Source organism: Pempheris klunzingeri, chromosome 19, assembly GCF_042242105.1.
Source record: "Pempheris klunzingeri isolate RE-2024b chromosome 19, fPemKlu1.hap1, whole genome shotgun sequence".
Taxonomy (NCBI): domain Eukaryota; kingdom Metazoa; phylum Chordata; class Actinopteri; order Acropomatiformes; family Pempheridae; genus Pempheris; species Pempheris klunzingeri.
The window spans coordinates 3605630-3630717 of NC_092030.1; the positions used below are offsets into that span (position 1 = coordinate 3605630).

At 40.4% G+C, this 25088-nt stretch overlaps 3 protein-coding genes across 3 annotated transcripts; all 3 read left to right on the top strand.

The window, feature by feature from the left end:
• The first annotated feature begins 6488 nt into the window (after positions 1 to 6488).
• skor2 (SKI family transcriptional corepressor 2) lies at positions 6489 to 14318 on the top strand. Its single transcript, XM_070850925.1, has 7 exons — positions 6489 to 8474; positions 9222 to 9285; positions 10120 to 10197; positions 12505 to 12570; positions 12697 to 12795; positions 13054 to 13121; positions 14262 to 14318. Exons 1-7 carry the CDS (start codon positions 6489 to 6491, stop codon positions 14316 to 14318), a joined length of 2418 nt encoding a protein of 805 aa, XP_070707026.1.
• Positions 14319 to 17180: 2862 nt separating this feature from the next.
• ier3ip1 (immediate early response 3 interacting protein 1) lies at positions 17181 to 18725 on the top strand. Its single transcript, XM_070850633.1, has 3 exons — positions 17181 to 17282; positions 17652 to 17753; positions 17918 to 18725. Exons 1-3 carry the CDS (start codon positions 17192 to 17194, stop codon positions 17971 to 17973), a joined length of 249 nt encoding a protein of 82 aa, XP_070706734.1. The 5' UTR covers positions 17181 to 17191; the 3' UTR covers positions 17974 to 18725.
• A 1564-nt stretch (positions 18726 to 20289) lies between these two features.
• On the top strand, positions 20290 to 24847 carry hdhd2 (haloacid dehalogenase-like hydrolase domain containing 2). Its single transcript, XM_070850632.1, has 9 exons — positions 20290 to 20321; positions 22038 to 22147; positions 22289 to 22391; positions 22893 to 22998; positions 23220 to 23304; positions 23532 to 23697; positions 23912 to 23962; positions 24292 to 24355; positions 24622 to 24847. The coding sequence occupies exons 2-9, from the start codon at positions 22047 to 22049 to the stop codon at positions 24723 to 24725; spliced, it is 780 nt and encodes a 259-aa protein (XP_070706733.1). The 5' UTR covers positions 20290 to 20321; positions 22038 to 22046; the 3' UTR covers positions 24726 to 24847.
• Positions 24848 to 25088: the final 241 nt, after the last annotated feature.

The window sequence follows — 25088 nt, forward strand, 5'->3', positions numbered from 1 at the left end:
CAAAACCACACACACCAATCAGCCCACAAGCAAAAATTCTGACCAGATGTCTGGATGTCATTAAAGGGATTTAAAAAACTAAACATAACCTAAGTCAATCTGTGGTCAATCGCTTCATGTATAGCTTGCCTCTATTACATCATGGTCAAATTAATTATTTTGCAGAAACCCGAGGAAAATACTAATTACTTTTTCTAAAATAAAAAACAATAAAAACAAAATGTAAATGAATAAAATCAGAAGGGGCGTTGGCACGATTAAAGGCGTGTAATGCAGTTATGGCTGATTAAAAAAAAAAAAAAAAAAACACTCAGCACCTCTGAACGTTGCATCATATGTTTTTTAGACTAATTCTGCAATAATTCACTCTGGCTAATGTTCCGGATCTTCGATGAAATGCGGGAATCTTTAGTGGTTGGTCTGCCGTGCTAATTGGTACAACCGCCCCAGGCGAGTTCACATCCAACAAACAGCGTGGGGACAGCAGCACCGTTCACAGCACTGCGCCTGTCTGCGTATGGGGACACTGTAAAAATAGAAACATGACAAATAAAAGCTCAATTAGAGCAGATGGCTCTACGTGCCCACCTTATGAATATTACACATTTGCTGCCTGTAACATTTAAAATAAGATTATAAATAAAACGAAAGTTGACCAAAAATATTCTTATAGAGGAAAAAAAAAACTATTAATAGTTAAGATTAACTAATATTGAGAACAAACCTTTTTTTTTTTTTTTTTTAGCATTTCTTTATCATTAATGTATTCATAAAACAGACGTATCGGGAGAGAGTAATGACCGGCATGCATTGTGGCACTGCACACACGCACGCGCGCACAACCCATTCCCCTCTCCAAATCCACAGAACGGTTTTTCCTCGTTGAGGGAAAAGGACGGACTTAAAACAACGGCAATGACAGTCATTATGTATTTCTCCAATTTGTGTAAGATGTGTGTAAATTGTGATGCACAGTAAATCTAAGACTCCCATTCAGTGAAAGACGAATTAAGTAAGGATTAAAACTGGGGCATGCAGGGCGACTGTGCACCATATTGTAGCCTACATCTGCTTTTAAATCCACAATAAATTAATAAAAGCACCGCTAAGGCAGGAGGGAATATGTCGCTTGGCACCGATTTGTGGTATTTTATATTATTATGTCTCATTTTAGAATAGAAGATAAGTGCAACCGTAGAAAAATAAGACATTTTGTTTTATTAAACCAATCACATATGGTTAAATATACTAGTTAAGATAAAAATTCATTTTGGGGAAATAATAATAAAAATGAAATCGATGCTGTGTAGTAAGTCAGGCTTGCTCCAGTGCGTTTTGAGAAAAGGAGGTGATGCATTTCACTATGGTAATCACTCACCCGGGGCATGTTTCATTTATTGACAGATTTGATGTTAAATGTCTCAAGCTCACTTAGTGTTGTAGCTCTTCATTTATTATGTTTTGAGCTCTCTCTCTCTCTCTCCCTCGTTCTCCCTGGTTTGACCCTGCGAGGTCACACAAGCAATTCTTTTTTTAAACGCATGATTAATTCCTCAGTAGGGCGACCGGCTAATGCATTATGAAAAAAGTGAAATGTATTCCAAAGGGGCTAATAGCGCTATTGTATTCCAATAAGCCTTTTCCTGCTTCACATGGTTTAGACATGCTCCGCTTTTGATAACACGTCAGAGACATCTCTCTCATGGACGAGGAAAGGTGTGCATTACTATGCTCTTTGCACACACACACACACACACACACAAAAAAGGTTTCATTGTTGTCGTTTGAAAAAGGGTGATTTATGGATTTATTAGAGGTGTCAGTGTAGAGCAGCTTTCTTCAGTAGGTTTTTATTATTATGATAGAAAAATCCACATTGCTCTGCGTGAGAGGATCCCAGCAAACGAATAAATAAATACATAAAACATACATCCATATTCAAATATAGATTAAAAAACTATTTTAAAAAAACTGCCCTGTGACTAAAGGTGTGATCCTCACTAACCTTTAAGTTACTGATCGGACATAAAAATCTAAAATTGACTAGAAACTCAGCCTTAACAAAATGGAACAACACATCCAACATGGATTATTCATACGGGGAAAAAAGAAAGATAGTTTATTGGCTTTTAAAGCTCCTCCACCTGCTTTTTGTGTCCTTTTATCATTTCCTCTCATCCCTCTATTGTGACGTCACTCGCCTCAGTCGCTGCGGCCCGTGCGTGCCTCGCGCCCGTGGGCCCCCCTCTCATCCCGTCGCAGCCGTAGTGTTCCCGTGGCGTCCGTCCGCGAGACAAAAGCACGCGCGCTGACAGCCTAAATTGGTTTGAAAAGCAGCAGATGGGGCTCGCGCTCTCTGCCGTGTCGCGTACGCACACACGCGAGCGGAAAGACACGAGCCTAAAAGTGACCCTGTCATGTTTATCGAGATGCAATTGAGAAAAGGAATAAATTACAGCCAGTCTGATACCCGACAGCCTTTTCACCAGATGGAGAATTGGATTTAGAATAAAAAAATAAAAAAAAACAAAGCAAAACAAGTTGGATCAAATACTTTTTTTTTTTCTCAACAGTCAATATTTTTTATTAATAAAAAGCAGCTTTTTTAAGATGAACATTTACAAAAGGAAGTTCTGACGGGCTTATAAATGAATGGCTGACATTGAACTCACCACAACCCTGCTGTTTTGAGTGGAATAAAAATCACATAATAAAAATAATAATAATAATAATAATACTGCAGTAACTTTTATTTAGAGGCTTCATCCTAATTTTTGCCAGTTTATCTCACCTTTAATCTGGGTGCACTGTTATACCTCAATAACAGCAGTGACAACATGCAAAGCTATTCTAACCTCAGCCCTTTATGTGAGCATAGATTTCATTAATAAGGTCCCTGCAGGTCCCAACATGTATTCACACTGTGAAACTGGCTTCCCATGTCAGCAGTGCCATTGCAGGTGTTTTGACGTTTCCTCTATCCTGGGCATGAAACATGGGCCACAGAAGAATTTGTCCTGAAAACAACTTCATTAAGTTGGTTTAATTAACAGGGAGAGGCAGTATTTGGGACACCACTTCACTGCATCCCCACGCAGACTTAAATGAGATCCTTTGCTGCATCCTTGAGACATTTGCTGATGACTGTGAGGCAGCTAATATCTGGGCTATAGACCTCATATTTAGGTCTGTGCCTCCATATCTGTAATTTGTCTGCATATTTTTAGTGGAAGGAGTAATTGAGCAGCAGGAGCAACATGCCTGGTTTAGGATCTTGGAGCAGGGGTGTAACAAGGCCCCCCTGACATCACCCCCCTCCCTTTTATGTTCAAAGAAATAATCTTACGCTGCAATTTTTGAGGATCCTCTTCAGGTGGATTGTCACTGCTTTTTTACAGAAGTGGGTGCTAGCAGGGAGCTCCTCTGACCCTCATCTCCACCACAGGACACAAGCTGCAGCATGCTGCCTGCCATCTCCTGGGAGCCACCTGCACAGGCATACAGAGTTAGTCCTTTGAAAAGCCTTCTCAGCTTTAAATGTTGGAAGGAGCTGTACTGACAGATAGGACTGTGATTCTGTCTGCTGTCTCAGCCTTTCCCTGTTTCCTCCTTGGCCCCCTGTGGTCAGGCTAGTGTCTCCATCCGCTCTGTGTCTGTGTTTAAAACACACATTTCTGATGCCTTTAACATCAGTTTGTTGGTAATTCAATTGCAACTCTTGTTGTATGTTAAAAGTTACACTCCTTCTTGTTTCTTCCAGGGTTTCCCAAACTACTGAATGTCAAATACCCCCCCTCTCTCTCTCACACACACACACCCAACCCTCCAGCATGTCCAGTGACCAGCAGACACCCTGTGATGGCGCCAGCTTGGTCTCCTGACTGCTTGTTGAGCTTTGTGCGGCGTCAAATTAATCCAGAATTAATATCCATTAAGTCACTAATGCAGTGCACAAATTAGGTAAAATTATGCTAATCTTAAATGGGGCTCTTTAGAGTCTCATCCTCTGGGACTTCAGGTGGGGTCATGTCGTGCACGCGCCAGTGTGTGCGCACGTAGTCCAGGCTCGTGGCGTCCTTCCGTGCGTCCGCGCCGTTAGTTTGACTTTTTCTGCATCTGAGTGTCAGCGAGCAGGACGGAGCAGCACGAGGTGTGTGTGTGTGTGTGTGTGTGTGTGTGTTTCCTGGATGGTGGGCTGAACTCGCGCTATACGCCAATCAAACCGGAGGCAGGTGCCTGGTCGAGAGAGAGTGAGAGAGAGAGAGAGGGGGGGAGAGAGAGAGAGAGGGATTAAGAGGGCGCGTGGTGTCTCTGAAAAGCGAATAAAGCCGGCGCGAGCGTCGCAGTGTACTCACATCTCACGAGCAGCGCGCACGAGAGACAAAAAAACCCTGAGTGTTTCCCGGATATAATTCAGTGAAATCTGCTAGTTTTCGCGGTTAAAACAATGAGTTTCTAAAGTTGTGCAGGATAAATCGATTTCTGTGGTGACGGGGATGTTTTTGGACGCCGTGACCGTTTCAGGATTATTGTCGGGACTCTGAGGTAAGGAGCATCTCTGCTGGCAAGTTCAGCTAAATGTTGGTGAAACTCACCTGCTAAAGGAAAATAGGAAAAAAAGATGTGATTTAAAGAGGAAAATGTTTGAGAAGATGTGTGTGAATAACTCCCATTCCGTTGCTTTAAACATAATTCAGAATTACTGTAGTCAGTAGCCATTTCTATTATTGTTATCATTATTATTATTATTATTATTATTATTATTATTATTATTATTATTATTATTATCTATTAGCATTGTCGTTACTAGATAAATAATCCTCTACTGTTCTGGCTGTCTCTCACTGGGATAAGTTAATCATGGTGCCTGACGAACTGACCCGTGAGGCCTGCACTGTTCCTTGGCTAGAAATTAAACTGGTACTGAACGGACATTAGAACAATGTGAATAGTTCGATATATTTTGTAACCTGAAGCGAAACTTTTGACTGGTGCTTCAGTGTTAGTTGGTTCATTGGCTCCTGCAGCCTCCTGCTCCTCTTGAGCCAAACAGGTTGCTGTTCGGCCCCACAATTTCACAATGTAAATCCATTTTGGGCTTTAAAACAGTTCAAATTCAAAACGCCACCTATTTGTTTGATTTAAACAACTTTAAATTCCGTATTATATTTTGCTATTATAATAATGTGTTCTTAATTATAATGTGTAAATCATTGGTTATATATGGAATTATCTATTTTTTAAAAACATTTCCTGGAATTAATTGTCTTATTTTATATTGTTTCTTTGTTTGTTCCTAAATCATATCACACAAATCACAAATGTGATGCACAAATAATGAATATTGATGTTCTGTAGGTAAAATGAGAATTTCTGAAATCTATATTTCTGAAGTTGTCACCTTAATGAAATACTGCATCCTATTTCTTATTTCCAAGCAATGTAACTTAGTCATTATATGCGTTTGACTTTCACTATAAAGTTAAAAATTGTGCTTAATATTGTCTAATCGAAACATCACTGTGTAATTGGTTGAAATAACTGATAATTCTTGCTGTCAGGCAGGAAAGGAAAATTTCCATGCTTTTTAAAATAGTATATTTATAGAAATTAATAGGAAGAATTTTTAAACAGATTAAGTGATTCAATATTTAGATTAGACAGCATGGAACCTGAATCTTTTTTGTAGGAAAATGTGGTTGACACAATTGTTTAACAAAATCCTAGTTACCAAAACTGACCGCCTAAACTGTGCCTGGAAATTCTGTCTGTGATTTTCCTTTTATCTAACACAAGTCATCAAGGATGAACTTTTAAGGTTACACCGTTTTTTAGATATTAGGAATATTTTTAAGACAAAACACAGAATTTAAACATTAACTTTCATGTATACATTTGGAGGTAAATCTGGATAATGTACTTAAATTTTAACAAATGTTTTCAGAGTGTGTAATGCTGAAAACACACACCAGCAAACACACAAATCACTTTAGAGCTATGAATGAAGAGCTATAAAATGCTACAGAGGCAATCATTTAGAGGAAATAAATTAATTCACTGATTTTCCTGGTTTAAAATGTTCTAAATGCACAAACTTGTATTTGCTGCCAACTTAGTGCCACAGAGCGATGATAATTCAGCAACATGATTCAGTTCTTCATTTTTCTGTGCCCTCAATAATTTTATAAAAGTAGTTCAGCATGTTGGAGACAGATCAAATTTTTGAATTTTGTAGCTTTGTATTTCCAAGTGTAGTAATTTCCTTAAAAGAAAAAAGGAAACATTTTGGTGCTTTTCCCTAAATTCGGAATCAGATGCATTTAATTTAAACACATTTTATTTAAAATAATTCTGTATTTCAGTATGCTATGAGAGAGTGTAAACTTTAACACAAGGTTTTTATTTTTATGTAAAGAAATACATTTGTGAATCTTTCTTTCTTTCTTTCTTTTCATGCAGGTCATTCTACAAACTGTTTTAATCCCAGTATGGACAAAACCCATCTTTCAGGCCCTAATGACATCATAATGACAAGTTCAACAGGCGCATACCAGCAGGAACCCCTGACGCCACCCAGACCCACCCATCTCCACTCCTCGTCTTCTTCCTTATCCTCCCCCTCTCCATCCTCTTCCTCCTCACCCCTCAAGCCCAACCAGGTTGGTCAGGTCATCCTGTACGGCGTTCCCATCGTATCGTTGGTCATTGATAACAATGAGAGACTTTGCCTGGCACAGATTTCCAACACACTCCTCAAGAACTACAGTTATAATGAGATTCATAATCGCCGCGTGGCGCTGGGCATCACCTGCGTCCAGTGCACTCCAGTTCAGTTGGAGATTCTTCGTCGGGCCGGTGCCATGCCCATCTCATCACGCCGCTGTGGCATGATCACCAAGCGCGAAGCAGAGCGCCTCTGCAAGTCCTTCCTGGGTGAGAACAATCCGCCAAAACTGCCTGACAACTTTGCCTTCGATGTGACACATGAGTGCGCTTGGGGTTGCCGTGGCAACTTCATTCCAGCACGCTACAACAGCTCCAGGGCCAAATGCATCAAGTGCTCCTTTTGCAACATGTATTTTTCCCCGAATAAGTTCATTTTCCATTCCCACCGCACGCCAGACGCCAAGTACACCCAGCCTGATGCTGCCAACTTTAACTCCTGGCGACGACACCTCAAACTCAGTGAGAAAGTCCCACCTGATGAGTTAGTTTTTGCATGGGAGGATGTCAAAGCTATGTTTAACGGAGGCAGCCGAAAAAGAGCGCTGCCTTCCTCGGCCCATTGTTCTTCCATGGGCCCTATGAAGACTCTTCCAGGTTCAGTGGTGCCTCACATGATGGGACCTGACCTGGGCGCTCAGAAAAGAGCCCGGTATGAAGATGACGATGATCTGGATGGAGGCAGTCTGTCTCCCCGTAAGGCACCACGTAGCTACCCTGTCATACCTGTCCCAAGCAAAGGCTTCGGCATGCTGCAGAAGTTCCCTCCCACGTCACTCTTCCCCTCGCCTTACCCCTTCCCAGCATTTGGCCTCTGCCAGCAGAAAAAAGATGACAGCGATGTTTCAGGTGGGCAGAAAGGAGCAGGGTTGTCAGGTCTTTTATGGCCTGGCCGCAAAGACACGTTTTATCCTCCTTTCTGTATGTTTTGGCCACCAAGAGCGGCAGGAGGAATCCCCGTCCCTACTTACCTCCAGCCACAGCCCAGCACCCTCTCCTCCCTGGCAGAAAACCCCTCTCTCAGGCAGGCCTTTTTAGATCTGTCTGACCCCAGCGAGTCTGGAGCTGTGGCTAGCAACGGAAACAGTGTCAGTGCAACCATGGCCCCCAGCAGTGGGGCTACCACACCCAGATCTGGGCTGTTTGACCCAGAGTGCACAACAGTAACCCCAGACCTTCGCCCTGTGACGTCAGAGGGATGGCTCAAACTCCTTGACACCCCAACCCTCCAAACCAGGAAGCCGAGCTACGGCTCGGCCTTCCGGCCAGTCATTAAGGATGCCGAGAGCATTTCCAAGCTCCACAGCAACAGCGGAGGAGTCACTGGGGCAGCAGAAGACGACTTTGGAGTTGTGATTGCCAGGTCAGACCGCCACCAGCGGCTATCGCCCAGCAGCAGCTGTAGTTATGGAAGTGAAAGTGGAGGCGACGGTGAGGCGGAGGGAGGGGAGAGTGAGGAAGAGGGAGAGGTGGATGTGGAGTCATCGAAGCAGGAAGACGAGGAGGAGGGGAGCTTCACCAACAGGCTGCCTCAGACTCAAACCAACCTGTACATCCCTCCAATGAGAGACTGTTCTGGAGAGGAGAGGGGGAAGGAGAGAGGGAGTGGTGCTATGTATCTCAGCACCTCCCCTCCTTCCTCCTCGGACCCCATCCAGCAGGAGTCCCCCAGCCTGCCTGCATCCCCCCCTGCGAGCCTGCCTCTCTCCAGCTCCACCCCACCTCACCGAGAGGACCCAGCTTACAAAAACGTAAATATCCCCTCAGGCCACTTAAGCTAATTATTATTTAAATGGTGCTGCAGTCAGGCGGTGATGTGATCTGCATAAGCAGATTGATAGGCTGGTTTCTCCCTGTAGAAATTGAAACAGTCACCCCACTCTGATCCTGGCTAATAGGCCCAGGTGTGGATTGTTTAATGGCCACGGCGTGTTTGTTCTCCCTCTGTCGCCTCAGCCTGTTAGGGCAACTCTAATCTTTAACCTGTCGACTCCCACATTAACCAGGCCTCAGAGAGAGCGGAGGAGGAGGAGAAGGGAGGCAGAGTTATGAGAAGCCTTTTAAACCAGAACAATTCAAATCATCCGTCGATTAACATCCTCCAAATACAGCACATCTCACTGATTTCGGAGACGATGAGGGAAAAAAAGGGTGTAACCGCATACTTCAAATTAGATCACTACAAATGAATGTTACTATTGGCTGATAAAAGGCACATTGGGAAGCAATGGAGATTATATTTGCCAAGATACGAGTTAAATCTTACACCAAAATTCCAGATTGATAAGAAAGTATAATAACATAAATATAAATGATATAAAAAGAAACCCATGTTGATTTAAACCATTACATCAAAAAATCAAATCACACAGCCATTAATCTACTTATGCCGCCTAAACTGTCCATTATGTGACTTTTCTTTTTTTCCCCTATTGTAATTGAACTATATGATCCATAACAGGTATATGAAATTCTAACCGACTACATGTTGTTTCCAGGTTCACAAAAACAGAGACGAAGGACTACCTGCATACGCAACCAAAGACAACCCCAACATTTCTGGTGAGCACACATATTCTAATCTTTTCTTTTTAAACCTTTTCTGTTCATATTTTCTGATGCACAGATTTAAAAAAAAGTTTTGAATGGTAGATTACACACTGGATAAAAGACAAAATAATTCTTAGAATATTGCTTTACACGATAGTGTTGTTTGCATCAAAAGTATAATGAAATATATCAGTTTTGTGCAAATTAGACTGCCTTTTTAAAACTGTAAAATGCTGTTCAAGTACATCATGCATTAGTAAGCAGTTTCAAAACCAAAATACAGTTTTTCTTCTTTCATATATAATCAATAAAAATCCCTTTGTTTGCTCTACTGTTTTTATGGGTGGATTGACACTACATCTTTCACCCTGCAGTTATTTTACTATGTCTGTGTTTCTTCAAATGTTTGAACAGGCTTTTACAGTGTTTCATCAAATAGCATTACACAATCTATTTTAGCAAAGTGTTACACACTATCTGTTCCATCAGACGTCTGAGTCGGTTGTATTATAGCATCTTTGTTTCATTTAGTGTCTGAATGAGTGGTTTTATAGTGTGTCTGTGTCCCTGCGAGGTTCATATTCCTGTGACGTTTCATTTGCTCCTCTCATCTCCCACTCTGACCCTTTCACTGAGCAAAATGTGTTGTGTGTGTTTCGTGCTGCCGTGCCCACAAACACACACACACACATAAACACACAGCCACATGGCCCGCTTACGCACGCACACGAAGGACACACACCATGCGCACACTTAGTTATCTCCATGTGTCCGGATAACCAGCTCAACCAATGGGCCTTACTGAAACTCTCTTCCTGTCTGTCTCTTTGTCTCGTTTTCTCTCAGATGAAAACAAAGAGCAGAATAGTTTCTTTGTACCAGAGAGTGAGACGTCAGCGCCCGACTACTGGAGGGAAAGCTCAGGTACAAATACTTGCTTATGTTCTTTTCCTAAGTGGTTGCAGAGCAGCTGCAGACAGTAAACAACAAGTTAATCAGTGAAGACAGCAACATTTTGAAATGGCATGTTAGGTACTCCCAAAAGTTTAATTATTTAGGTTGGCAAGGTTAATTTAATTTCTGCATTTGATTTTACTCTAACGTAATTTGAGGTCTTTCTGAAACTTCAGATTGAATCATGATCAAACATTTACATCCGCAATTAAAATAAAAAACACAATTGATACTAGCAAAGGCAGTTTTTGACTGTTAATGGAAATTAGCAAATGAGAACTACAATCTTAAATAACTTGCCTACACAGCAGGAATATAATTTATTTGCTGGTGGATATTAAAAAAAGTAAATCAAAATTAAAACATTGTTTTGGTTATAAAATTTGTATTATATAATGCCATCAAAAGCTACAGTTGGCCAGCTCTGTTGTCATTTTGATTGTAATGCTGATTAAAACCGTCTGTCACTTAGGAAAAAAACAAACTATATGGCTTCATGTGCCTAAGTTACTATGTCATTTCTTGTTATTTCACAAATGAGACTTAAAGCAGTGAGGGAAAGCTCCCCAGTCTTGAGCCTCATCCACCTCAATCTCCTCCTCCTCTGAGACGGTCAGTTAAGGGATTCATATAAATACACAGAGAGATGAAACAGCAGTGGATACCTGGTTCTGCTCTGCCACGGCTGCTCTCTTTAGCGGCATTGTCGACAGGGCCGTTACTCTTAGGGGGGCCGTTATATGTCAACAAGAAAACATCAGCTCAGAGATAAGCAGCCGTGCTGGCAATCTCCATCCTAGACCCATATCACCGCCGACATAATTGCCTTTTTTTCCCTTCCTCAGCGCAAAAAACTCTTTCCCGTTTGAAAAAGATCACAGCTTATTGCCTTTTTATATCTGTCAGGAAGACATTAAAAGTGCTTTATGACATCTGTGCCAACATTTATATCTACTCCCCCCACTCCCTCACCCCCTACACACACACACCGTAATGATCCCTGCGCATAATGTATAATGTATTTCGAAAAATTACACGAAACAAATTAAATGAGACCACCTTTCCCCTGATTGCCAAATGTCTCCCTGGGCGGTGGGAAGCTCTACGTGATTAGAAGGCCTGATTCCTCTGAGTCCCGCCACCCCCCCCTCCACTGTCTTTAAACTCTCCCTCTGTTTCTAGGGAGAAAAAATAATCTAATTTTCCATTTATGTAATGCAAACCGCCTTGGCTTTGACTATTCACGGTTAATTGACTGTCAAACGAGGTTGTTATCCTCGGGCACTGTCTGCAAATTTGCTTGTCAAATGAGACAGAGAGAGGAGAGGAAAGGAGAGAGGAGAGGAGAGCTCTCTCTCCCTGCTCCAAATGAGAGAGAGAGAGAAGCATAGGGAGGCTTAAGGAGCCAGGATGTGAAATGACTGGAGGAGAATATACATATCGAGACTGCTGGATCGCTTCATTTAAGGCGCACAATGCCTCATTGTCACAATTCAGACGTTAGCACAAACACATACATACACGCAGAACAATATAGAAACTTTCACACTGATGCATTTTCTATGATGAAGATGTTTGTTAAAACAGGGAAGATGGAACAGGGTGAAGTTTTAAAGCAACAAGTAGATTCTCTTCAGCAGTAACAAAGCTTAACAAAGTACAAAGATGACATACACATGAAATGCTGCATAATGCTGCATTGAATGAATTTGCAGTCATGCAGTTTTCATGGGCACTAGTAAATACAGGTCACCTACCAAAGAAATAACATTGCTGACATTATAATGCAGCAGTCTGAGTGAACAATAACTTACCATTTTTTAGCAAAATTAATGGAATGACCATCTAAACTTTCACATCTCTGCACAGACCGTCACTTCGGTTTTAAGAACCACAAATTTGCCTTACTCTAAACTATGTACATCAGGAGTGTTCTTTTGTTTTCTAAGTAGAAAGCAGTACAATCTGACAGCAAGGAGAGACTGAACATATCAGGGAACAAGTGCAGTAAAAGTCTCCATTGACAGAGCCGTCACATTATCACAAACTTGCACTGACACCTAGAGGCCGCAGAGTGAATAACAGTGCTCCGCTATGTACTGACGAGGTAGTTTGAGGATGAGGGGTCAGAGAAGGGGTCACACTGTTAATGCAAAAATAAAGAAAGGCTGTGTAAAACCAGAATCACACACACACAGTCCATACTGATACTGATATACCGTAACTGTGCCTGATATTTCCTGGTGATAAGTATGGCGTATCTCTCCATGATTTCAGGTGATCAAAACCAAGGTGCTACCTCTCCTGCGCCGCTAAAGAAGGACGTCGAGAACATGGAGAAAGGTAAAGATTGTTATTCCTAATAATAAAAAACTAACCCAGTCCTTTATATTGACGAGAACAACATATCTTTTACTGCATTTATCTCTAACAAACAATCCTCTATCATCTGTCTTTCTTCTTCTGCAGAGGAGCTCCAGAAGGTTCTGCTGGAGCAGATCGACTTCAGGAGGAGACTGGAGCAAGAGTTTCACGCTCTGAAGGGCACCTCACCATTTCCCGTCTTTCGTAAGTCTTTTTTTTTTCCTCCCTCACTTCGCTTTCTGTCTTCGTACCCTGAAGGGCAGCCTCTCCTTCTCTGTCTTCCTTTAGTTCTTTTTGATTTTCTCCTCTGTACCCTCTCTCTCTCTCTCTCTCTTTTCACCCCTTCTTACATTTTTCTTCCCCATTTTCTCCTTCATCAGAAGTTTTTTATAGCTGTTCTTGATCAGTTACTTAAATGATATTACTGCTCAGGCTAATCATAGGTTTTTACACTAATTTCAGATAATTTCCAAGACCACATGAAACGAGAGCTCGCCTACAGGGAGGAGATGGTCCAACAGTTACAGATGGTAAGACTAATGACACAATCAGTGCTGAACGCTGATGGAAAATAAATATCTATGCTACGCCTTTAAATGACAAATAAAACATCCCTTTATAGACACATGAATTTAAAAAAGCCTCACTTTTCGCTTTGAAAACCAGTCTTGGTAATGATTTTGAGATGGAATATAATTAAAACTAATTGTGAAGCATTTTGAAATAAGATCTAGTTACACAGTTTGAACGGGAAATGAACAAATCAAAAAGTCATGAGGAAACGTGACAATACCAACTCAATAAAGACTACAACTATAGTAGACCGTAGACATAAATATGAAATGTTAAGACACATCTTACAACTAAAGCAAAAATTAAATGAATAAATAAAGACATCAATTGGAGTCAACCGGACACTTGGGCTGTTGCTTATTTGTCCATCAAAAGACAAAGCCAATCATCTAGTTTGTCTTTCATGGGTGAGCAGCTCCTCTGCAGCCGTCTGACTGTTTCCATCCACATCAATCACCAGAGCAGCCGGCAAACAGGCTGACAGACGGCGTTTGTCTTTGCTTTCTGACACATGCAACAACTGCACGCGCTTGTACGCGCACGGTCGCATACGGCGCACACTGCACCAAAACACATTCACGAGCATGCTGCGTTCATGTAACCACAAAGGCAGTTGACTGAAGTGACGGGTATTCAGGCTCATTCGTGAGCATGCGTGTGTACATGCACACAAAAGTTGACGAATGTGTCTAGAATCAGCAGCATGGATCTGTCTGAGACTAATGACACATTCATTTCACACAGACATTCGAATGAACTTTGATTTATGTTGCTGCATTATATTTTAGAATTTTGTGACTTTCCACATCTTGCCTGAGACTTTTCCTTTCCATTTTATAACGTGTCGTTCATTTTTGAGACAAAACAACGTGTTACTCTTCACATAAAGCATTATTTTAAAGCTTTGAGTGCAGAGATGAATATCATAGTTAAACCATTTTACAATTTTATCTGTCACATAAGAGATTAAGATTTTACAGTTGCAGAACAAATACACTGTATGTATTAAATGCTATGTATAAGTATGTGTGAGAATCTTCTCTATTCTGGATCAACTTTAAATCTAACTTTTGTCTCTAATTTTCATTTCTTTCCAGATTCCCTACGCAAACATCATCAGAAAAGAAAAGATCAGCTCCCATCTCAACAAGTAGCTAAAAGGTGACTGTTTTTTTCTAAATTGATTTAGTAATGCAGCTTTTCTTAATTTTTAAAGATGGACCACATTTAGCCTAGATTTGAAAATCAAATTGGGGGTAAATATTCAGAGACGTATCTGCACATTAAACTTGTTTTCTGTGACTTAAGGTAGTGATTAAATGAAAAATAATGAAATTCAGTTTTACTTGCTTGTTCATCATGCTGGTCCAAAGCACGTTAGATTTCAACTAACTTTCACTAACTAACACACCAGTTTCTGGGCCAACTGTAACAGACTACCTAACTGTCAAGACCCACCAGTGTGTGGAAAACACTTAACCAGAACATGCACTAATGATGGGTTTTTATTCACTTCACAGGAGTCAACAACATCCCACCTAAGAGGAACAAGCTGCCTGGATTTCTGTGAATTGAAGTAAAAAATATAGACAAAAAGTGAGAAATACAGGAGAAAGACAAACTGGAAGGAATGTTATACTACATAGTATACATATACAGCTCCTCACTTCTCCTGGGACAATGACATTTTTTGCCTCTGCAGTACAAGCTCTGTTAATAGGCCTGCACTTAAACTGTGTCTGGTAAGAACACATTGGGAACAGTTTGTACTACCTTGGGGTAGCACGCTGGTAAAGGTTTCATCCCTGTTTCATTTTCCCTGGGTCCAGTGTATTTCCCTAAGTGGCTGAGGTGAAACGGACACTGAAGCTGGTGACGTCAGGTGAAACCAAATGACTCCTTCTCTCTCCTCATCGCTGCACCGACAGCCAGACTCAAAGCTTTACCCAACCAGGACCAAAGCAACTACAACCCTTCCTGTCTTTTGTGAATTTTCGGGCTGTTGAAGACCACCAGGACGGCGGTTAGCTGACTTTGTCAGAAAACTCTGAACTTTTCCAAGCTCTTAAAAGATAAAGAGCAAGAGGAGAGAGTCACAGACACAGTAAGACTGGACGTTATTGTCCATGACTGCCGCTGGCCCAACTGTACATACACCAAACTGTGGATGAGGACGGACTTCTCACAAAGATTGTTACTGTTGTTATTATTGTTGTTGCTGTGGAATCACCAGATGGGGACCCTAAAGAAAAAGCAAACATACCAACCTTTATTTAAGAGCAACATTTGATCCCAAAGGGATTCTCCTCATCTGTTCATTGTGACGTAACACAGACTTCACTGTGAACACAAATTATCATTATCATTCATTAATTATCACCTAAGAGATCATGCGCTGACTTGACGGACTGTTAGGCGTCCCTATATGCCAGATGAGGAACAAACTATGAATGAAGTATTGGTGTTTGAAACCTAACGATGCGATTCGACCAGTATTAATACAGGCTGCTATCTCAAGAAGGGATCATGGTTTATGCAAACTGTACAGCGGCAGAACGGTTTGTAGCTGTAGTTTTAGTATTCTGAGGTAATTTATGAATGTACAAAAACCTGCGGTGTTATGTTCACTGCAGATGTTGTTGCATCTGATTTTTTCACCTTTTATTTACACAGGAAAAGTCACCTGAAAACAGCATCCTGGCTCACAGCTACAGTGTATAGTTACAGCTAACAGTCTTGATCATGTCAAACAGCCGGAGAATCCTTTGCTCAAATGCACCCTCTAGGTATCTTTTTACCCTCTGCCCAAATGTTCTAACCACCAAGCTACAGGCCTCACCTCCACCCAGAGGAGAGGGTAGTGCTGCCACCATCAGCTAAATGTGTTTGGGGCCAAGGCCAATTCCACGTACTTGTTTGCTCTCCAGATGAGTGCCCGAGCCATGAGGAGCAAAAGACTGAAGTTTGTCAGTGTTGTATATGTACCTGTAAATGGTTTCACCTGACTGTATAAAATGTCATACGTGAGGATACAGAATCTCACAGTCACTCTATCTATATGTGTTTGTTTGTTTATTTATTTGAGTATAAGGGCCTAAGACCCTGATTGTGAAGATATAATTTATTATAATGTGAAAAGAAAAAGAACGAGACGTAATGATGACGATGATGACGATGATGATGGTGCAGTCAAGGGTACGTCAGAAAGAATTAAAAAATGAGAACTCGCCCATCTTGTTTGTAGAGTGAAATGAATGAATGAATAAAGTTCTCATTTACTGAGAGAAATGTTATCATTATAAACTGTTAATGCAGATGTATTTAAATATGTTCTTGTAGTTTCTCTACTATTTATGTGTAAATTAAAAGTCTATACAGTAACCAGAATGTGGTTTCATGATTCGGCCTATTTGCTGTTTATGGGAAACAATCCTCGTCACCAATGTTTTTAGTGAAGTTCCTAATTTGAATATTATGACACAGATTATACTTCTAACAATTTAGTGCTTTTGAAACCAAAACTAACCTGCAAAAACAGCTCACTTTGAATATCTCTCTATCTATCTATCTATCTATCTATACTGATTATGAAGGAGGTGACAGCTTTAAGTAATGCCACACTAGTTAAATAAAGATAATATAAAAATACATATACAATACAGCACAAACGAATAAATTAACAGGTACCACTGGTATTCTGACAATGATTAGTCAATAAGAATATGAAAACAGACCATAATAACAATTTTGAATATGGCTTTATCAGTCGATGCTCATTGAAAGAAAAGAAAATGCATGCCTTTTATGATATATTTCAGTATAGGCTTGTTTTATTCTTTGTTTTCCTCACATAGTGTGTAAACTGATTACCAATGAAAAAGAAAAGACTTTAAATTCTCGTGTTTGGCTCATGAGGCAGAGAGCCCTCTGACGTAAGTGTCGTGACGTCCTTCACCTGCGTGTTTCACGACGTCCGCCGCCTGTTTGCGGCAGCTGCATCTCTGGGAGTGGTGAAGAAGTTGCCAGCATGGCGTTTACACTGTACTCCCTCATCCAGACCGCTATTCTGTGCACTAATGCGGTCGCTGTGTTGCATGAGGAAAGGTTTCTCAGCAAGAGTAAGTGTTCTACCGTGTTTTCTACAACATGCATCTTGTTTTTTTTATCGAAATAAGGGCGTTTATGCAGCCAGAGGCAGCTAGCTAGATGTGCAACGTTACTTCCATATTAGCTGGACTCACAGTGAAAAATGTTTAATGACGACTTTTAGTGAGGAAACTGAGGTTCGTTCATTAGAGAGAAAGACACGGTGTGAAAACCAGATTATTTTTTCAAACGTAAAGCTACTAGAGTGGAAATGAAGAAGAAAACTGGATGTCAAAGGTTCATGTTTTCTTTCTCTCCACCTACCAACTGATCCCTCCTGTCTGCTTTCTCCCTTTTGTCCTCCTCCACATGTTGTCCTCCTCCTGTCCCTTCTCCTCCAGTCGGCTGGGGTGTTGAGCAGGGAGTCGGAGGTTTTGGAGATGATCCAGGAGTCAAAGCCCAGATCCTCAATCTCATCCGCTCAGTCCGGACTGTCATGAGAGGTTGGAAAGCCACTTTCCTTTTTTCTCCATAGAAGTAAATAGACTCCCAGGAAATGTTGAGTGAATATCAGAGTGAAAAAGCACTGAAGTTTCATACTCAGCTGAGTATTTAGAGGCTGACACTTTTGCAATATGTTTACTTTTTTCCTTTTTTGGTTTCACAGTTCCTTTAATAATAGTAAATTCAGCCTGCATCGTCCTGTTGCTACTGTTTGGTTGACACCGGTACGCCGAGAGCCAACATGAAGCAAGAGGACCAGACGTGCCGAGGAACAACACACACACTGTCAGATCATTCACAGGCCTCTGCCTTCGTCAGTGTTCTGCAGGGTGGAAACACATTAACCCGTCGCCACGCTGAAGATGTGGCTGGTGTGGACTTCCTAACCTGCTAGTCAGTGTGACATCTGCAGAGTGTCACACTATGATGATAGTTTTATCATTGTGTTACAAATGAGAAACTTGTGGGCTGGACAGTATGTAAGTATTTATTATTATGTGTTATTACATTTCTATCCAGGGATATAGCTCACAGTTTTTAGGAATTTTATTTTATTTGTTTTTTTACTAAAGACTGCCTCCAAATTTTTTGGGACCTCAGTGTTACTGTGTATTGTTTTGGCCTGAAATGTAAAATGATTTAGTATTTTCCCATCAGTGAAGCAACGCTGGGACCATTGGGTAGGATAATTCAAGTCACAGAAAGAATAATCAAACTGTTAACTTATAGTAAAATGTTCCAGTTTGAATAACAATTCAGTTTAATGTGATGGACGTCCAGTCGTCTTCACCAAAGCACACAGCTAAATACACATCTTTTGTATCATCATGTGTAAAAAATGTTTTGTGATTTATCTATTTGCAAGAATTTGGTTTCATGTGTATAATGTCAATTTTAAGCAGTATTGCCAAAAACAACTCAACACAATGTATATTTTTTACTGTTTACACACCAACACCCTCTCAATAACATCAATGGTGTCTTGAAATAAATGTATTAATCATTTTAATGAAATCCATAGTCTTGTTTTGCACTTTCTACATGTGCAGCAGCAGAAGAATAGAGAAAAATCCGTATAGATAAGAGTTTGGTTTGGCTGCTCCACTTCATTAATAATCCCCATATGTTGTGAATTATCACATGTCTTTCCCCACTACACCCCACAAATATTTTTATTAACACTACTATAGTTTTGATTCTAAATACCTGGGGCGGACTGAGTGGGAAAAGGGGATCTGCTGGAATTAGAAGCATATGTTTGTCAGGGAGATTTACACAGCAAAGCCACTTTGATCTGTGATTAGTCAGAGTTTAGCTGTGGGTTCACGCTGAAATCTGAAAGCGATCACAGGCGACTGTGCGTGATTATGTATCTGCATTTCACAGGTCAGGATGTTTGCTGTTTGGGTGTCTGGGTCGTCAGAAACAAATCATAAAAGTGTGTTTGATAAGTTAGTTTCCATCACTTTTCATTTTCATTGTTTAGATGTACAATTTTTCTTTTTTTTGTGCCACAATGAGTTTACTTTGACTTCAATACCAGAGAGACAGGTTCTCTGTTTGAAAATCTAACATCAACTCCAAAATAAAAAATCATATATATATTATGAAAAAAATGTACAATCTATATATTTACATGAAGGCTATCACATGAGAAGGATGTCTGTTACAACAATAGAGATGAATGGAAATAGCTGTATCTAACAATAGAGGACATTATAACAAATAGAAATACAGAATAGTTAAATAAAATTTTATTTAAATGACATTATTTGGTTCTTCACCCATCTGTAACCAAACAGTCCCAGGTTTGTTCAGAATAGCAAGGCCCAGTGAAAGCATCAACAAATAATGAAAGAGGGTGGTAAAAGGAATAAAACAGAATCAAAACATTATGTTAAAACACATTGTTTTGATAAAAAAGGGATTTAAAAGATTTTACTGATTCAAATATTTTGTCCAGACAACAGTTACAGTGTGAGATTAGTTTTCCGACATCATGTTTTTCATGGTTATGAGCTGCACAATATCTATGCGAAAACAAAAACTAAAAAACATCATTGGAAAACAGTGTTATTCACTGGAGGTATATATATGAAAAGAGGATTTGATCGATGTTGACTGGCATCATGCAGAGAGAAGGTTTTTATCGCTTCGATAATACCTCCCACCATATTAAATCTGAATGCCCTAAAAGACCCACTAATGCGATACATCTGTTGGTTGTTAGTGGGATGGGACACATATGTTTTTTTATTATTCTAATGAGTGATTAAGTGGTTAAGGATAAACCTCTTATCTGATTATAACATATAGGTTGAATTGGAAAAAAATATATATAGAGAAGAAGAGAGAGTCATATCAGAAAGAGAGAGTGATATTTAAAAAAAAAATGTTTTCCAAAAAAAAGGGACACGAAACAAAGTACTTAAATAAAATACAGTATTTGGAAGAAGTGTTTGAGCTGCAGGGGGCAGCACTGAGCTCACAGAGGCTAAAACCCACTTTAAACCAGCGAAGAAGAAAACGTTATCAGGAAGCAGGAAGAGAGGCTGCTGTTGTGAAAGGTTAGGTGTCCAGTTTCAGTCTGCTGACTTTCTGGGTTCCTTATTCAGTTATTGTGCAGTTTGTGTGAGTAAAAATGCAACATGTTGTAGCAGCAGTGAAGTCCCTCAGGGTGCAGAAGGGAAACGTTTAAGTTAGCAGCTAAATGGAAGCCACTTTAGTTAACTTTCAGTGATGTCGATGAGGAGCCTGAGTCACTGATAATAATTAACTTTGTCATACAGCTGGAATCTAAAATCTAATCTGTACGTGTATTAGCGTTTGACACGTATTTGCTTTAATAATCTCACTGCAATTCAAACCAGTCGCTAACATGTTTAGCCGGCTAAAGGTGCTAGCTAGCAGGCTAAATGTCACATGGTTACAGCTGAGCTTGATAGACATTTCAATAAAGTCATCATACAATCACTGCTGAGAGCCACAGAATCACCACAAGAATAGTGTAGTAACATAAAACTGTGCCGTGTATATCAGCTCCATGTCTGCTGTAAATATATATTGTTCACAGCAGACAGTTTGACTTGTGATAGCAGGGGAAGGCACAGGTGTGGTTAATGACAGCAACAATGGCTGCATCCCATTTAGGTGGCCCAGGTCCAGAGCCATGCTGCCACTTCAATGGAATGCAGCCATTGTGAATACTGATTGTTATACTTGTGTTCATGCTGCTGTGATAACTATGTTTGTTATGAGGAAGGTATCAAAAATGATGTTGTGGCTTCACCAGTGCATCAGTTAGAAATAAGTGTGTCTTTTTCTACACATTTCCCCTTAAATCTGCCTGACGATTCAGTGAATCATCCTTAATAAACACTTGATGAATTTTTATTTAAGTGACAAGTCATATGTACAATAAAGAGAGAGAGATAGATGAGCTCAGCTTGGCACTTTCCTGACAGCACAGTTCCCTGTTTTTAGCTGAGCTAAATACAAATAATAGGTACTTGACCTATCGGCTGTGTGCTTGTGTGTGTGTGTTTAGGGTGGGTATTAAGAGCATTAATTGTACCCTCACATTGATAACTACATGACAGAAATCCAAGCATGTCTAAATAATAGGGGATCACACAGTCAAATAGCAATAAAAAACAATCCCAAAATCTGTATTTTAGGCAGGAAGTCATAGATTCTCTGGACAAACTAGTCAATAATCCTCTCAGTTTGTCCCGATGCAGGTTTGAACAACGCAGTAATCTGATAAATTCTGCCACTGCCGATGTGAATTATGATTATAAATGTATCGTCTCTAAAATAATACATTATTATGAAAGAATAAGCTTTTTTAAACCGAGTTAAGCTCCATTTACAGCGGACCTTGGTCATATTTAGTAGTTTTGATCATCATAATCAGAGACTGTATTCTAAGCAGCTCTTATCTAACAGCGTACTTGGTGGTTGCATGTTTTTGTGAGGACTGAAACCTGTTGAAAATGTTCTCTGTTGATTATTTGGCTGTTTTATGTGAAAGTAGAATTACACCAACCAAATCCAAGGCGGTTTATTCTGAATTATTCTGAATTCCCACAAACAGCATAGCACAATCTCTGGCAGTAGACAAATCTGTTATCTCAAGGTATGAACTGACAATTTTCCAACACAATTCTTAAGAGTGTCTGAAGAAACGTGGGTCCGAAGCAGGACGCTTTGCAGACATCTGTGTCATCATGCATGCAACATTTTCTGAGCCCCAGATCTTGTCACCATGTCCTCCTCTGCAGGTCTTCAGCATGGCAGGCAGACGGGCTCTGAAGGCTGTGCTCATCGACCTGAGTGGAACGCTACACATCGAAGACACAGCGGTACCCGGGGCACAGGACGCACTAAACAGGTCGGAAACTGGCCCCAAGCCAGAAAAAGGCATAATATGAAACATCTTCTAGGATTATTGATCATCAGTGTTGTTATTTGTGCTTGTTAAAATCTGCTTTTAATCGAAATGTTTGCATGTGTGTTTCATGCTGCCTTTCAGGTTACGACAGGCGTCTGTAGCTGTGAAGTTTGTCACCAACACGACCAAGGAGAGTAAGAGGAACTTACTTGAGCGACTGCAACGTCTCAACTTCCAACTCCAGGTAAAACACCCAAAGTCCTATTAAACTGAGTGCAGATGCTTTTAGTCAAAGGGCCCTGCCCAGCGTCTGTAGAACTGAGCCACTGGTTGTCACACTACAATATGCCCCAACATAAAATATTCACAAGTCTGTTCATTCTGTATAGCAGGACAGTTTTATTGGCGTCATATTATGGCAAGCCACTGCTTACTGTAGCTAGTTCTCCTGTTATTCTGGGTAGCCATTTTCCCTCACTAGTTGCTCATATGATTCAGCTTGTCAACAGGAATTAGGGGGCATCCAAAAGACATGTGCCTACTGACCATGATCCAGACCAGAGGAAACAGGTGCACTTCTCTTACACTGAGATTCTGTTTGGAGGTACTCCAGAGGTCAAAATCAGCAGAGGGATTATCTCCTTAGATTAATAAATTCACCCAAAAGATCCACAGATGAAGTGATTCTTTTGGAGCCCCTTTTTTTCCCCTGATGTTGTCTTTGAAAATGAACTGAACTCGACAGGAGAAAGAGATCTTCACTTCACTGAGTGCAGCGAGGAGCTTGTTGGAGCAGAAACAACACAGACCGCTGCTGCTGGTGGAGGACGGCGCTCTGGAAGACTTCACTGGTACGGACCTGTGTGTGTGTGTGTGTGCGTGCATGCGCGTGTTCCAGTTGGAAGATGAATTCATTTAGATTATTTCCTTTTCTTTAAACCATTCAATTCAGAATAATATAATAACGCTCTGCAGTTGTTTGTTCTTAGGACATAACTTGCTAAATAGATAATCGTATCAAGATTAAAGCTGTTTGACTGAACCTACTGTATGTATGTCTTTCCATTTCCAGGTATTGATACTTCAGAGCCGAACGCTGTCGTTATCGGACTCGCTCCTGATCACTTCAGCTACCAAACACTCAACAAGGCTTTCAGGTGCTAAACTCATTCAGTCACTGAACGTTTCACTTCCAGATATTTTGTGAAACGTTACACGATGTCACAGTTTTCCTGGCTGCTATGAAAAAAATCAAGTCTTAAATTTGCCTTTTCTGTTTTCTCGTTCTGTGCCGTTTTGAAATAGCAGAAGTTTCCTCCTTTTTTCTGATTATCATTTTTGATAAATACAGTACAGCCTGTTGATCATGTGTTTTTCTCCCCAGAATGATTCTGGATGGAGCTCCTCTCATCGCCATCCATAAAGCCCGTTACTACAAACGTAAGGATGGCTTGGCCCTCGGCCCCGGACCCTTTGTGACCGGACTTGAGTACGCCACAGACTGTAAAGCTACTGTGGTGGGAAAGCCGGAAAATACTTTTTTCACTCAGGTTAGAACTTGATATTTTAATGTTGTTCCTACATTTTTATCAAGTGAAACAAGAGAAGAAGACTAATGGTTAACACACATTATTACTTGAAATGGATTGGACTGAACCCACCTCTTGATAAGCTTCTGTTTTAAGTTTCTGACCAACTGTCGAATCCATTTATAGATTTCTGTACTTGTGCTTTTTGTTCTAACTGGTCGTTTCCTTCCAACAGGCTTTGTCTGATTTAGGATGTAGCCCAAATGAAGCCGTCATGATAGGAGATGTAAGTATTTTGTCAATTGTGATTTATTAAGAGCAGGTTTATTGTTTTTAACATTTAGCAGAGGCCCTGAGAAGTAGAGACTGAGCAAGGAGTGGCCTAAGGAGTGTGGACTGTTGTTGGGAATCAAACCAGAGACTGTTCACTCCAAGTAGACATTTATTTAGCAGAATCATTGGATGTTAATTTGATAAAAAAAAATATTAAGCAGTTTGCAGAGAAGTTCTTTCTGTTGGAACACTAAATAAAGCTTGAGTTAACCATTTCATCAACATGAGTGTAGTAACTCCTGGACCAGTTATTAAGTCGGTTTGGCTGCTGTTTTCCACCAGGATGCCAGAGACGATGTGGGCGGGGCTCAGAACGCAGGAATGCTGGGAATTCTGGTCAGAACTGGTAAGAAGAAAATTCCTCCACCAGTTTCACTTCCTGTTCTTCCTTTGTGTGTCTCCACTTAAACTCACCTGGCAGCAACTGACTGCTGCATAGTGACAAGACCTCGTGTTTCTTCTCCATCTTCTTCTCTTCTTCCACTTTAATGTTAATCATCAGCATTGACATCATAACCTACAAGCTGTGGTGTTTTCCTTGGGATCTTATTTTTCTAGATACATATTATGATAGCTGTTTTCTGTGGTTGATGGTATTCCACCTTCTCTCAGGTAAATACAGAGAAGGAGATGAGAATAAAATCAACCCCCCTCCTCACCTGACATGTGACAGTTTCCCAGACGCTGTCGAACACATCCTGAAGAACCTGCTCTAAGTACCAACAAAACTCCACTCTTTCATTTTCTTATAGAACCTTTCACTTGCACGAGACAAACAGCCAGTTATCACTGTTGTAGACTATTAGTGATTTAACAGAAAGGGAAGGAAAGGACGATACTAAATGATTCCCCTCATCTAGCACATCTCAAAATAATTCATTCATCCTGGTTAAGGAAAATGTAACCTTATTATAATGAGTCTGACTGTCTCAAAATCAAAAAGTAAAAGTATAGCATGCATTTCAGGAGAACCCACCATCTATTGCTACAAAACTAGTAATAGTAAAACTATATCTGATAACTATTCTTTAACTATAACGATTTCTTTGTTTTTATGATCATTGCACAGATAAACAAAC